Source organism: Hemicordylus capensis, chromosome 4 (genome assembly GCF_027244095.1).
Source record: "Hemicordylus capensis ecotype Gifberg chromosome 4, rHemCap1.1.pri, whole genome shotgun sequence".
Lineage (NCBI taxonomy): Eukaryota > Metazoa > Chordata > Lepidosauria > Squamata > Cordylidae > Hemicordylus > Hemicordylus capensis.
In genome coordinates, this window is record NC_069660.1 from 13,052,968 (window position 1) to 13,067,697 (window position 14,730).

A 14,730-nucleotide genomic window follows, 5' to 3' on the forward strand; every position below is an offset into this window, starting at 1 on the left:
TGCTGCAGACACGGGGACTGTGTTACTGCTACTGCTTGCTGCTGCTGTAGAGACCAGGCAGTAGTGCTCCCAATGTTACTGCATTTCTTCCCATTGTAAGGAATGGGGAAATTGTGGTGAGTGCCATCGCTGGGAGTGTCATCGCCTTGTTCTCCACAGCAGCTCCACAAGTTGCTCCATCTCTATAGGCGGTGTGCCTCACATCCACACAACCTGTGTACAGTGTACACACATACAGATCTGCATGCAGTAATCGTTATTCGCACATTTATGTTCAACAAGTGCACCATAGTACACTTCTTATCTATACTATGCATTTGAGGGACATGTAGCCAAGTTCACTTTTAAAATAAACACAGGTACAACCACTGACACAAAACTGTGTGTACAAAACAGGTTTGTACACCTGTGCACACATGCGTAATATCTGAATAGGGATTATCCATCAACCTAATCCAGCCTACTTGACTGGGGATGGCCAAGTAAGCCCAGAAGAAATGTGGGATAAAATTTAATAAATAAAAATGTAAGGGTTGTGTTATCTAGGTGGAATCAACAAACCTTCTGTCCATTGTACCACTTCTGCCCCCAAATCTTCAGCTAAATAGTTTCTACCTTTCCACTGCAATCTGCCTACCAGCTCTATACCTTCCAGCCGTAATTTTCTAACTTCTCATCCCACCTCTTCTTCTTTGTCATCTGTAGATTGAAAGCTTTCAAATCATTTCCATGCTTCTGTTTGGTATAGCACCTAGCATAATGTTGGCACATACAATGTTTTACTCGGTAGTAGATGACATAGCTGCAAAAGTTGATCACTAATCAATAATCAATATTGAATGCATCTCTTCTCAACAGGTAAATTTCAACAGTACACAAAAGTTAGAATCAATTTCAAGTTAAAATTCTCTCTCTCTCTCTCTCTCCCTCCCCCTCTCCCTCCCCCCACAACCCCAGGCATCTTGTGATTTAGCCAATTCTTGCTTTTGCCAATATGATAGCTATTCCATGTAAAGGCTCTGAGTGGAGGCTTTGATCTAGGAGTGTGGTGCTGCCATGTCAGGCACATCCAAAATGAAAAGTCCTCTGGGCCAAGCACCATGAGATGTTGTTTTTCAAAGCTGAACACAAGACGACACCATGGGCGTACCAAAGCACTCTCCCTTATGTACTGAAGGACAGCCAAACTGGAACTGAAAACACTCTGCACAGAACCCAGATTCAGACCTAATTCCAAAAATACAATAACAACCTCATTCCCTGAGTATTGCATGCCCTTCTTTATTGAATGGTTTACATTCCTCTTTCTAGAAAGACCTATTGATAAGGTATCCCTTCCCCCTACCCTCAACCCCCCCACCTTCTCATTACAAAAAAAGCCCCTACACTACCACCTACCCAGCCTCTATATCATGATAACATCCTATGATCACCAGAACAGTTGATCAAGAGTTTCAATGTTCCCATGGCACTTCTAAACTGAAAAATTGATGGGCTGCGATACAAGAGGCATTCAGGCTTGACCAACATTGACTCCTCAAATGAGATGGCTTCCTGGATGATATCATGGGGATGCGTATGCCAGACCAAAATCACAAAACATGGAGACATTACTCACAAGAGGCAAAGGCCAATGCATGAACATACCCCAAAGTTAACCAGCAGAACGAATACATACTCGTTCCAATGTATGACAGCCAGCAAAACACATTCATGCTATGGTGAATTTGGAGGCCATGTATAGAAGCAGTACAGCCCTCTTCACAAATTCCAATTCTGTTTGAATTGGGACACTTGTTCTTTCCTTCCCTGGCAATGCCCAAGTTTCAATACGTGGTTTCTCGGGTGACTTGGCTGGAGAAGGTATGGTTGCTAGAGATACTGTTGGACTTCCTGTTGAACTTGGTTCTCTTCTTCTTCTTTCTCCAGGGCAGGCACACAAACAAGAGTGTTGAGAGAAAGATTTGACGGAAGTTGGCAGACACCAGGTTGTACAAGATTGGGTTGATGGCTGAACTGACGTAGAAGAGGATGTTTGTAAGCATGTAGAAGTAGTGGTAGAAGTCAAAGAGGAAGCTGAAAGAAGAAAAGAGGAAGAGGAAGTCACTCTCAAAGGAGCAGGAACAGTTGTGGAGGGCAGAATAACAGGAAGCATCAGCCATAACACCTAGCTCTATAAAGCCCCAGGACCTGTCTTCTAGATTGGTCAGATGACCATAAGTCAGATCAGATGATTTGTCTCCCCTGATATGGCCCATTATGTGGAGAGAAGCAAGTGCACAAAGCTCCTTCACACCCGTCCAGCATGCTGACCTGTCTTCTGTCATCTCACATATATATGGGGGATGGCATATCAAAATGCCATCTAATCACATAGCTTAATTAAAAGTAGTGTGCTAATTAGGTGATTAGGTGGCATTCAGAACTCTTGTCCCTGAGAGTACACATAGTAATGATGGAGCAGTTAGGTGAGGAGGAGCTATGGCTCCTTGCTACTCTCCATAATGGACTAGATTAAGGGGGATGTATAATCTGATCCAGTCCCATGATTGACTGAGCTCTCCACCTGCCTCTTTCACAGTAGCTGCTGATTCAGGAAACTGACTGTTTGCCTGTCTTGGACCACATTGCTTGCCTCTGGTCCATCTACTCATTTGCTGCCACCTTGGCAACCTGCCTTGGATGATGCTAATTGCCTCTGGACCCATCTGGTTGAGGGATTTCACCCACCTTAGTGGCTTTGATCCTGTTTTAACTTGAGACAGCAGCCTCCAGCAAACATCAACCAGAGCCTTCTCCAGTCTCTTTACCTATTCCAACTGGAATGTGAGCCTGCGGGGCACTAAACATGGCCTGGAAATGATCTTCAGTGGAAAGCATGTGGCAGCTGAAGTAGGTTGTAGGTGGTCATGGTCTGTAGGACCTGAGAGAGCTCCCACTGAAGGCAGATGTTAATCCAATGAAGTTTAAAGTCCAACAGAGCAGTTATAACTGTAGGCAGAGTCTAATAGCTACCAGAGCCCTGCTTCTTAAGGGAAAATTCATGGAGTTTAAAGGGATGGTGCTCTGAGTTATGATGATGCACAGTGCTTAAGCGATTTGCAGAGACACTGCTGCTGCAGAAATGGAAGCAGCAGTGAGACTCGGGAAAGGGCGATAATGCTTGAATAGTGTGTTTCTTGCCATTGCCACAAATGGGGGGAAGTGCAGTAATGCTTGGAGATCTGCCACCTGATCTCTCCACCCTCACCACTGTTTCCATCTCTGCAGCAGAGGCTCCACAAGCCATCCCTTATACCAGGCCTGCTCAACTTAGGCTCCCCAGCTGTTTTTGGACTACAACTCCCATAATCCTCAGCCACAGCAGCCAATAGCCAGGGATTATGGGAACTGTAGGCCAACAGCTGCAGGAGGGCTGAAGTTGAGCAGGCCTGCCTTATACACTTGTGTATCATGTCAGCCAGTAGGACTACTGAAGAGTAATTTATTCTGGGTTTCAGTCACTATGTTCAAGACTGCAACAAGGAAGGTGGAACCTGGTGACTTGTGGATGGAGCTCAACCAGGGGCGTAGTAAGGTTGCAGTGGGTCCAGAGACAAGATTTTAAAATGCCCCCCCACCCCCGCTCACTGAAGCTCAGCTCATGAAGTAAATAAATCTTATATGAGGCTGAATAGTGGTAACAAAAAGCATAGTAATGTGTGTGTGTGTGTGTGTGTGTGTGTGTGTGCGCGCACACACACACACACGTGCGCACGCATGCGCCACAATAGAACATCATCCTAAATTATTTTTTTAAAGGTTTTGTAAATTGTGGCCGATGCAAGTCATTTAATGGTACTAGAGAAAGACCTTCTGTTTTGGTAGCTCCAGGTTTTAACACTCACATCAATTTAGGAGGATGAATACAACAGAAGGAAGCCCAGGCGGGTGTGCGACTGGGGGAATCAGTCATGTGACTTGCCTCTGGGGGGGCCCCCCAAGGCAGTGGGCTCCCAGACAACTGTCTCCCCTTGCCCTATTATAGTTACACCCCTGAGCCCAACAAAATCTACTGGGTCATGGGTCATCTACATATGCCATAGGAAGCTGCCTTATACCAAGTAGGACTACTGGTCCATCTAGCTCAGTATTGTCTACACAGACAGACAGTGGCTTCTCCGAGGTTGCAGGCAGGACTCTCTCTCTCAGCCCTATCTTGGAGATGCCAGGGAGGGAACTGGGAACCTTCTGCATGTAAGTATGCAGGTGATCTTTCCAGAGTGGCCCCATTCCCTGAGGGGAATATCTTACAGTGCTCCCATTCAAATGCAAACCAGGGCAGACCATGCTTAGCAAAGGGGGCCATTCATGCTTGCTACCACAAGACCAGCTCTCCTCCTATGCCTACAGGCATCCATAATAGGAACTACAGCTCAGTGGCACAGCACCTGTTGGTGTACAGAAGGTCCTGTGTTCAGTCTTTGGTATCTCTGGTAAAAAGGATCTCAGGTTTTAGGACTCAAATCCTGGAGAGTCACTGCCAGCCAGAGTATACGATACTAGGCTCAGTGGTCTGACTTGGCAGAAAGCAGCTTTATATGTTCATATCCTTCATTTGAGAACAAACAGTGTTGGATGGTGGATGAACCCAGGCAGATGCCTCACCTGAGCTGCTAGTCCCGGGTTCAGTGTCTGCTGAGTTGTTTTCTTCAGAAAGATTCTTGGGGACTTCTCCTTTAGACTCTAGGCCTGACAGATCTGGGGACTATGAGATTCCCTGAACTCAAAGTCAGCACTGAGTTTGCTCCTCTACTAACTGAGCAAAGAGGCACCTTTTAAAAGTGGTGATTCTCTTTATTGAGCAGGAGGAGAGCAACTGGCCCTATCCAACCCCAGCACAGCATCCCTCCAGTGGCTATTGATGGTGTCTGTCTTGTGTTTCCTTTTAGATTGTGAGCCCTTTGGGGACAGGCAGGCATATATATATATATATATATATATATATATATATATATATATATATATATATATATTCCTCTGAGTAAACCGCTTTGGGAACGTTTGCTGAAAAGTGGAATATAAATTTTCATAGTAGCAGTGATAGCAGCAGCATTGGGGTCTGGATAATAAAATCTTCCCTCGTCTGCTGTCTTTTTCCATACGGCCGAGGGTCGGCTATGGGGGGAGAAGGCTGGTTTGTTGGCATTGCGGTTTGCTTAAACATATCTGCAATTAGCATTCAGAATCAAGTGACTCACTCTGACCACTGATCTTCTGACAGATAGCAATACATCAGTCTCCGCACATGATATGGAAGCCAGCAGACCACAAAGGCAATCACAACAGCTCCTGCAGTGGACAAAAAGACACATTGATCTCTCGAGTGGTCTGTACTCTTGCCAAATTGCAAGACAAGTGATGAGTGAAACCCTGCATTATGTTAATCAGCATCAGTACCCCCACCACTGGCGTGAAAATGGGCTCAACTGTCTGCTATCATGGCTACAGAATAAGTTCTAGCAGGGGAAAAAAAAGAGTCTATTCTTAGTTATCCATAGTAAAACAATGAAAATAAATGAACAGGAAAGAGCTCATGAAGGAGGAGCATGTTGGAAAGAAAAGACAGGCATAGGAAAAGACAAACATTTTATTTATTAAAATATTTTTGTCCAACCTTTCATTTTGAGCTGAGGCCCCCAAGATGGCTAACGGCACAATTAAAAAGTCCAAAAGACACACAGAGCAAAAAATAGTGGCTGACATACTGCACAAGGGTATGTCTCCAATAACATTGTGTGCATTCAAGCAGTGAGACTGTGACAATTGAGCAAATGTGAAAATTATGCAAATGATGGTCAAACAAGAGTATATTAACCTTAAAAAGGTATAATGATCCCCCGCAAAAAGGTTCAAATATCAGTACTGAAAACAAACAGCAGAAGCAAGATTGAGCAACCTGTCAGTTTAAAGGCTCCTTGGAAAAGAAAGATCTTTATTGCCTTCAGAAAGACAACAGGGAGGGGGCAATATGAGTAATCAAAAAGGGGCATTCCAAAGCAATGGAGCTCAACAAAGAAGTTTCCGTTTCTAACAAAGGCCCAGGGGCGGAGCCACCATTGGGTGAACGGGTTCAAAGAATCCGGGCCGCCACCAATCAGGGGCCGCGAGTGCGGCCCCAGACATAGCCCCTGTGTCTGACGTCAGATGTGGGGGCATTATTTTGGTCTCCAAACAGGGCTGCATGGCCCCATTTAGAAAGGAGATGGGCCACGCTGCGTTGGGCAGCGTGGGCTGGAGTGACTCTTCCTGCCTTAAGGGGAGTGAGAAACACTCCTGGTCTCGCTGCCAACGCAGTGGGGCTGATTGATCTACCTCCCAAGCAGGGCCGCCTGGCCCCATTTGGGAGAGAGATCGTCCCACGCTGCATCTCTCTTTAAGGTAGGGAGAGTCACTCCGGCCCACGCTGCCCAACACTGCGCGGGGCTGATCTCCTTTCCAAACGGGGCTATGTGGCCCCATTTGGAAAGGAGACCATGCCCCATGTATGACATCAGATGTGGGGGTGTGGCTAGCCGGGCTCTGCGTCTGACATCAGGGGGCCACAGCAGCAGCCACACACAGGCTGCCGCCAGCCTCGCTCCGATCCTGCAAAGGACAACCCGGCCACTATGTGTGCTCAAATACAAAACGGGCCTCACTTAACTACTGCATGTAACAAAGATCTGCAATTTTATTTTCTGAGAACGAACACTGCATATTTGCTGCTGTGGATAAGTGTCCTGACTATGGCAGGAGATTTCTGAATAGTTTCTGAAGCTTGGTTAGAAAGAAAGAAAAGAAAACAGCAACCTGCTGTACCAGATGCAGGCATGTACTGTAGGAAGCCAGTGGTGGTGTGGGTGCAAACCCACCAGTGGCAGCCCCTAGGTGCCCCAGCCACACACCCTGCATCTGTTGTCAGATGCCGGTGGCATGGCCATCTGCAGAAATGGGGCCATGTGGCCCTGTTCGCAAGGCGCACTGAGTTTCCAGCTAATTCAGCCTTTCGAAGCAGGGAAAGGTGCTCCCAGCCAGGCAGGAAACTCTGGTGAAGCCCCTTGTGCATGGGGCCGCACAGCCCTTCCCTTGCATATGGTCACACTGCCAGCATCGGATGTCAGACACAAGGGGCAGATGGTTCGGCTCCATAGGGAGTGGTGGCTGGGTTTTTTGGACCACATCCATAGAATGGTGGCTCCGCCCTGACCTGTGTTGTAAAGTCATGCCTGGTACTGAAGTCAGGTACAACAGCTAACCAAATGTTTTGAATTAGACTTACTAAGCAATGGCTTGATCAATTCTTTGAACTAGGATCAGTGGGCAAATGTTTGACATCTGTGCAATAGCTAGCCTTTCATGGGTAATTATGATGATTACCCCAACTTATGTGAAATATCAAGCACTTTGAATGCAGAACAAAGAAGAGCAATAGCCTGGGACCACACATTATTCCATATAAAACAGCATACTGTATGCACTTTTGTGGATAAGTCTTTCAAATGTGCTTGGTCAGTTTGAGGAGAGGCAAAACATCCATGCATTTATATACAAGCCATCCCAGCTTACCCCGAAGGAGAGGGAGAAAACGGGAGCATGTAGGGGCCAGGAGGGAAGTCAAACAGGAGGTCGGGCGGGGCAGGTGGCATCCTCAGGATGGGCAGGGCCAGAGTGGGTGGCCGGATTGTAGAAGCCAGCCCAGTGGGCCGGGTGGCATGGCAACTGTTGACAATTTTAGTATCATGACTGGGGCAGATTAAGCTTTTAGCCCCCTGTAGGCAAAACAGATTTGCCCCATCAGCTTGAGGGCTTTGACAAAGTGTGTGTGTGTGTGTGTGTGTGTATGTGAGATATCTTTTTAAAAAACACCTAAAACCACTGGTGGGATGGCAGCGGTGTGGCCAGGATGGTGGCAGAGGGGTGGTGGTGGAGCAGCCCTGGTGGTGGTGAGGGGAGACTGAGGTGGGGAAGACTGAGGCAGTGGCAAGAGCTCCTCCGTGGGCCCACCTGCTGCCCAAATGACAGGTTGGGCAATTTTTGGCCCATTTTGGGGCTCTCTGTGCACACGCATGTGTGCACAGAGGCCTGAAATGGGCCGAAAATGGCCAGGCCTGTTATTTGGGCTGCAGGCAAGTCCATGGAAGGAGCTTTCTCTGCCGTCTCCGCCACCATCCATGATGGTGGTGGAGTCGGTGGCAAGAGCTCCTTCCATGGGCCCACCTGCCACCCAAATGCCAGGTTGGCCCATTTTCGGCCCATTTTGGGCCTCTGTGTGTGCACACGCTGTACAGAGAGCCCCAAAATGGCCTGACCTGTCATTTGGGCAGTAGGCGGGCCCACAGAGGAGCTCTTGCCACTGCCTCCCCCCCTCACTGCCACCAGTGCCACTGGAGTGCCCCCCATTGGCCACCCCCATCTCTGCCACCATTCCCGCTGTGCAGCAACGATTTTAAAAGGTTAAAAAATATATTTAACTTGCCACCGACCCCCCGTGAAAATTTGTCGCCTCTCAAAATTTGCCACCATAGGCAAGTGCCTCTCTTGCCTATGTGTTAATCCTCCAGTGAGCATGACCCAGCTAAGGGAGGCGGGATTGTTGGGGGAGAGGAGCCAGGATTGAGGGAGGACAATGGACAGGGGAAAAGAGGGGAAAGGGATGATTTGGAATCCTTCATAGCTATGGGGGAGGAAATGGGAAGAGACGGGGCAGGGGCTGTAATGCCTGGCTTGTGAAGCAGAAGCAGTCAGTGGATGATGAGGGGCAGTGGTGGCGAAGAGTAGGCTGTAGACCCCCGATGAGGGGCCAGCCCTTGGCAGAACGAGCCAAATGAAGTCATGGGTGCTGCCAACCCCCTGCCCTTTCCTCTGAGGCTTGACTGGGCTCTATGGTGGATACCCGGGTAAGGGCACAGAGCAAGCCCTGATGGACACACACCCTTAACTTGAACACATCTCTATCCTTCAGCCTATTCTCCCTCAAAAAGGAGGTCAAAATAGGATAATCTCACCTACGCCATCCTGAGTTCCTCCGAGAAAGGGATACAAATAAATTGTGATAAATATATTCAGTGGCCAAATAGATGATGTTTTTCCTTCAATGAATTGGGGTCTTTCTGATCCCGATAACAGAACAGTAAGGCACATTTTCTACAGAGATGCTATGGATTTGGATGCTATAGGCAGTAGCGGACTGGCTTGGTTGCTTTACCAGCCATTTGTGTGTTGCCAGTAAATGAAGCCACTGAGCAGCCTTTTGCTTTTGCTCTCGCTCTGTCTGCTTTTCTTTAGGATCACTGCTCCCGACCCCCCACCGCTTGCCTCTGATAGTGCTTCATGCCGGAGGCTCCGCCATTCCATGGCAGGAAAACATTTGCTTTGTTGAAGCGGAAGATTGGATCAGTCTTTGGGAAACCTATATTGCTTGACCTGGGAGAAGGCAGCATCTGCAGAGAAATCCATTTCAGAACCGGATCTTTTAATTTTTCATTGCACTGGGAGCAGCAGTCTCATTGTGAGGCAACAAGCTATTTGAACAACTTCTGCAATATATTGAAAATGTTGGCTGTGGAAGAAGTCACAGCCCTCAGCCTTGGGTGAGGTTCTAGGTAGATTTTTCAGAGCCAAGTGATGCAAGACTCTAGGGAAGCAATATCCCTTCATAAAACAATCACCCCCCAAAAGCAATAACAAGAAAACTCAACCCAAATTGAAAGACAAACACAGAAAACTTGTATCTGAGAATACCTCACTGTAACTGTCTTAGATACTGCACAATGATACATCAGGCTAATCATTCATTCATTCATTCATTCATTTGATTTTTTGGCTCAGGGCGGTTTACAATTAAAACCAACTGAAACCAACAACAATTAAAACAGAAATATAAATATGAACCCCAATTAACAATTAAAACATCTTTAAAAAACAATTAAATTATCAGAACAACTGAAACCCTGAAAACCAGGTTAGCATTAAAGCAATTAAAACTGATTAAAAACCCTGAAAGGCCAGGCCAAACAGTTGGGTTTTAAGGGCTCTCTAGAAGGTCAGTAAGGAATTAAGATAGCGAATTTCTGCTAGGAGTGCATTCCACAGCTGGGGAGTAGCTACAGAGAAGGCCCGCCTCTGAGTTGCCACCAATCGAACCGGTGGTAACTGGAGATGGACCTCCTCAGATGACCTTAATGTGCGGTGGGGATCATGTAGAAGAAGGCGCTCTCTAAAATATTTCGGACCCAAGCCGTTCAGGGCTTTAAAGGTAATAACCAGCACTTTGTATTTTGCCCGGAAACATATTGGCAGCCAGTGTAACTGTTTCAAAACTGGAAAAATATGGTCTCTCTGGGTTGCCCCAGAGACCAATCTGGCTGCTGCATTCTGAACTAACTGAAGTTTCCGGACTACGTACAAAGGAGGCCCCACGTAGAGTGCATTGCAGTAGTCAAGCCGGGAGGTTACCAGCTGCTGCACCACTGTTTTGAGGTCATCCTCTTCAAGGAATGGGCACAGCCGTCGAATCAGCCGAAGCTGATAGAAAGCACTCCTGGCCATGGCCTCCACCTGAGATACCAGGGTGAGGCCTGGGTCCGGCAGTACTCCCAAGCTGTGCACCTGCTCCTTCTGGGGGAGTGTAACCCCATCCAGCACTGGAAGATCTAACACATCCCTCAGATTCTGAGCCCACACAATGAGCACCTCCGTCTTGCTTGGATTCAGCTTCAATTTGTTATCCCTCATCCAGCCCATTACTACCTGTAGGCAGGCACTTAGAGAACAAGTGCCATTTCCTGAAGATGAAAAGGAGAAATAGATTTGGGTGTCATCAGCATACTGATAACATCCAGCACCAAACCTCCTGATGACCTCACCCAGCGGTTTCATGCAGACGTTAAAAAGCATTGGTGACAGAATGGAGCCCTGAGGGACTCCTTATAACAACACCTGTTTTGAGGAGCAACTGTCACCAAGCTCCATCATCTGGAATCTACCTGAGAGATAGGAATGGAACCACTGCAAGGCAGTGCCCCCTATCCCCAACTCCCTCAGGTGATCCAGAAGGATACCATGGTCGATGGTATCGAACACCACTGAGAGATCCAGAAGAACAAGCAGAGTCACACTCCCTCTGTCAATTCCCTGGCAAAGGTCATCCATCAGGCCGACCAAGGCTGTCTCAACCCCATAGCCATCTCTGAAGCCAGTTTGAAATGGGTCTAGATTCTAGATAATCAATTTCCTCCAAGACTGCCTGGAGCTGGTCGGCCACCACCCTCTCAATCACCTTGCCCCACCAAGGGAGATTGGAAATTGGCCTGTAACTATCCATTGCTAAGGGGTCCAGGGAAGGCTTCTTTATTGCGTGCTTGCAAATTGCGTGCTTGCAAATTGCACATGTTATCCAAAAGTTAAAATTGTGCAAATGATGTTGCCCAAGGGTAAACCCATTGTTTCCAATGGGCTTGCTCTTGAGTAATGTCATTGGTGCAACTGGCATAACTTGCATGCATGCAATATTACTAGGCTGGTGTACCATTGTGCATTATGTCAGCCAGTGGGTCTAGTAGGTACTAGATCCAGTTGAAATACTTGTGTATTCTTCCCTCACTTACCTCTGCTGCTTCTATTCTCCCCTTCTTCTATTGTCTCCTCTGTGTCAGTTTATAGTTTGCATGTCCTTTGGGGCAGGGACCTGACCTCTTGTGCTGCAAAGCACTGTGCAGATTGGTGGTGCCATATAATTAATGAACAAACACATAATAAATATATGTGTGTTGTAATGGGTAAGAGACTGAACTAAACCTCTAGTTTATATCCTGCCTCTCCAGTGCTGGTTGAGCTAAATGGTTTTCAGTCTCATGCCCATCTACAATACAGGGATAATAATACTCATCTGTCTTAATCACCATTGTAAAGATTAGCACAAGATAACACTTGTGATGTGCTTTGAACACTCAAAAGCACTCTACAGATGTTAAGGATTGTTATTTTCAAATGCCTGCTTGTTCCATTTCTTCCCATTTTTCCCATTTCTTGTATTTCTGTGTTTTGATTTGCAGACATAGACAATGACATCTTGGTCTATTTTAAAATTGTATGCAGTGTTATCAATGGTGAGCTGGAAACCTGCATGTGTACTAAATGCTCTCCTTGGTCCTGAAAGTTGTAAATCTTTGTTTTAAAGAATGCTGCTGTCTATCAGATTGGACAGCTGCAAACATCTTTCAGAGGAACTCCTGCTGTTTCAGCTTGATTTGGGATGAATATGCCACAAAGTATATTTGAATGATTCTCATGGCAAACATGTGAAGTGGGAAATTCCAAGAATATTCTGTTGTACTTCCAACTATTCTTAGAAAGTTCTCAGAATAATTCTCACACTGTGGCTTCATTTGCAAATGAAAAGTTAATCTCAACCTTTTTGCAAATCAGTTATTAGCAGTTACCAGCTTAGCATCAGGAATTAGTGTGTCTTAGCAGGGGAGGTAGAGTCATGCCTTCTCTGAAAAATACAATTGTTTTAAGGTATGGAAGAAAGAATATATATAGTTTAATCTATTTGATTTTTTATTAATACGAGCATGGGATTGACACAAGGTTGCCTGGTTAGTTTAGTGGTTGAGAAGGAGAATTGGACATGTGTTGTTTTCTCACTGCCCTGATGATGGTGGTGTGGCCATGCTCAGATTTATACAAACAGATTGGTACCTTAAGACTCTAAAATTATATTATTTCCCTGTGGGTCCCCAGCAGTGGCTGGATTCCAACACCCATCATCTTATCATCCATTGTGGCAGGGCATGATGGGAGGCACAACTGGGGTCCCAAGCTTGAGGGACTCCTGCCTTGCCTAGTGCCTCCTGCCTCCCACCTCACCTCACTTTGAGGCAAGGCTAGGTGAGGCGGTGGGAGGCTGGAGGCAAGGTGAGGCAGGAGGCAAGGCTGGAGGTGAGGCAAGGCTAGGTGGGAGGTGATGCGAGCCTAGAGGTGAGTGAGGTGAGGCAAGGATAGGCTGGAGGCCAGGCCAGGCTAGGCAGGAGGCTCAAGCAAAGTGGTGAGATGCTTGAGGTGAGTCTGGATGTGAGGAAGAAGGTGGGGCTAGGCTAAAGGCAAGTTTGGAGGCTGGAGGCTGGAAGTGAGGTGGAAAGTTTGAGGCAAGGCAAAGTGGGAGGCTTGAGGGGATGCATGAGGTAGGTGAGGAGGCAAAAGGTGTGAGGTTAGACTGAAGGTGAAGCAAGGTGGGAGCCTTGGGGTGAGGTGAACTGGGTTGCTGGAGGTGGAGGTAAGGCAGGCTAGGAAGGTCAGAGACTGGAGGCTAAATGAGGCGGGAGGCTTGAGATGAGGTGGGAGGCTGCAGGCAAGGTGAGACAGAAGGTTCGAGGTGAGGTGAGCAAAGGCGAGGCAGGAGAAGCATGGTGAAAAGAGGCAGAAGGCAGGAGGCAGGAAGCTGGAGGTGAGGTGAGGTGAGGGGGGAGGCATGTGTGGAAGCTGGAGGCAAGGCTAGATTGAAGGCTTGAGGCAAGGAAAATTCAGGCTGGAGGTGAAGCGAGTCTAGGCTAGAGGCAATGTGAGGCTGGAGACGAGGCCAGGTGGGTGATGCAGGAGGCTGTAGGTGTTAGTAATCTGGCCACCCAGTAGGGAAGTCTAGGATGATAGTTCACAAAAGACCAAACTGGGTAGCAGAAGCGAAACACGGCTTGGAAAAATCTCTCTCTCTCTCTCTCTCTCTCTCTCTCTCTCTCTCTCTCTCTCTCTCTCTCTCTCTCTCTCTCTCTCAGGCTGAAAGCTGTCAACACCAGGGATGACATATGTTGCCTTCCAGCAGCTAACTGCAAGCTGTAGACATGCTTTGATAACTCTCAGCTGGCAGGAATTCAAGCCTTATCAGCCCTCTGCAAGAGGCGCTGACTTCTCCTGATTGATTCTAGCTGTGCCTGCCGCCTTGTGACCCGTCTCTGCTGTGGAGTCAATGGGGGTTGCTTGCACAGATCATCCTCCAGTTTGTCAGTCCTTGTCTCTGCTGCCTCAGACTGCTGTGCCTGCTCTAAGACATCAACCAGACCTGCCTCAGCTGTACCTTGGGAACCGACAGTCAGGCTCTGCCCCTTAGGCACCCCTGCATCAACTGAAGGGCTCTCAGCATCCCCTTCCTCCTTGCTATCTGAGAGCGAGGGTGTGACAGTAGGCAAGGTTGGAGATGAGGCTGTAGGCAAGGTGAGAGGCTGGAGGTGAGGTGAGGCACAGCGATAGGTTGTAGGCGTGGCAAGGCAGGAGGCTTGAGGTGAGACTGGAGGCTTGAGGCTAGGCTGGATGCACCTCCAGCCTCCCCTCCCCTCCAGCCTCCCCTCCCCTCCAGCCTCACCTTGATCCTCCAGCCTCTTGCCTCACTTCACCTCCAGCCTAGCCAGAGGCTAGGTGAGACTGGAGGCAAGGCAAGGTGAGGAGAGGTAGGAGGCTCGAGGTGAGGTGAGGTGGGAGTCCCTCAAGCTTGAATTCTCAAGCTAGGGTCCCCAGGTGTGGCTCCCATCATGCTCTGCTGAGATGGACAATAGGGTGATGGGTGTTGGAGGCCAGCCACAGCTGGGGACTCACAAGGAAATAATAGAATGTTAGATTCCTAAGCTACCAATCTGTAGAAATCTGAGCATGGCCACACCACCATCTTCAGAGCAGCGGGAAAAGAATCTATGTTCAATTCTCCTTCTCAACCACTAA

The 14,730-nt window shown here is 47.7% G+C and overlaps 1 protein-coding gene across 1 annotated transcript in view; it reads right to left on the reverse strand.

Moving 5' to 3' along the window:
* Positions 1-957: 957 nt before the first annotated feature.
* NTSR1 (neurotensin receptor 1) overlaps positions 958-14,730 on the reverse strand; it is a 159,994-nt gene continuing 146,221 nt past the window's right edge. Inside the window, exons 3-4 of the mRNA XM_053243111.1 lie at positions 5,241-5,331; positions 958-2,076 (exon numbers count right to left, since the gene is read on the reverse strand). Of these exons, the coding sequence (XP_053099086.1) occupies positions 1,827-2,076; positions 5,241-5,331 (341 nt within the window). The 3' untranslated portion in view covers positions 958-1,826. The remainder of the gene's footprint in view (positions 2,077-5,240; positions 5,332-14,730) is intronic.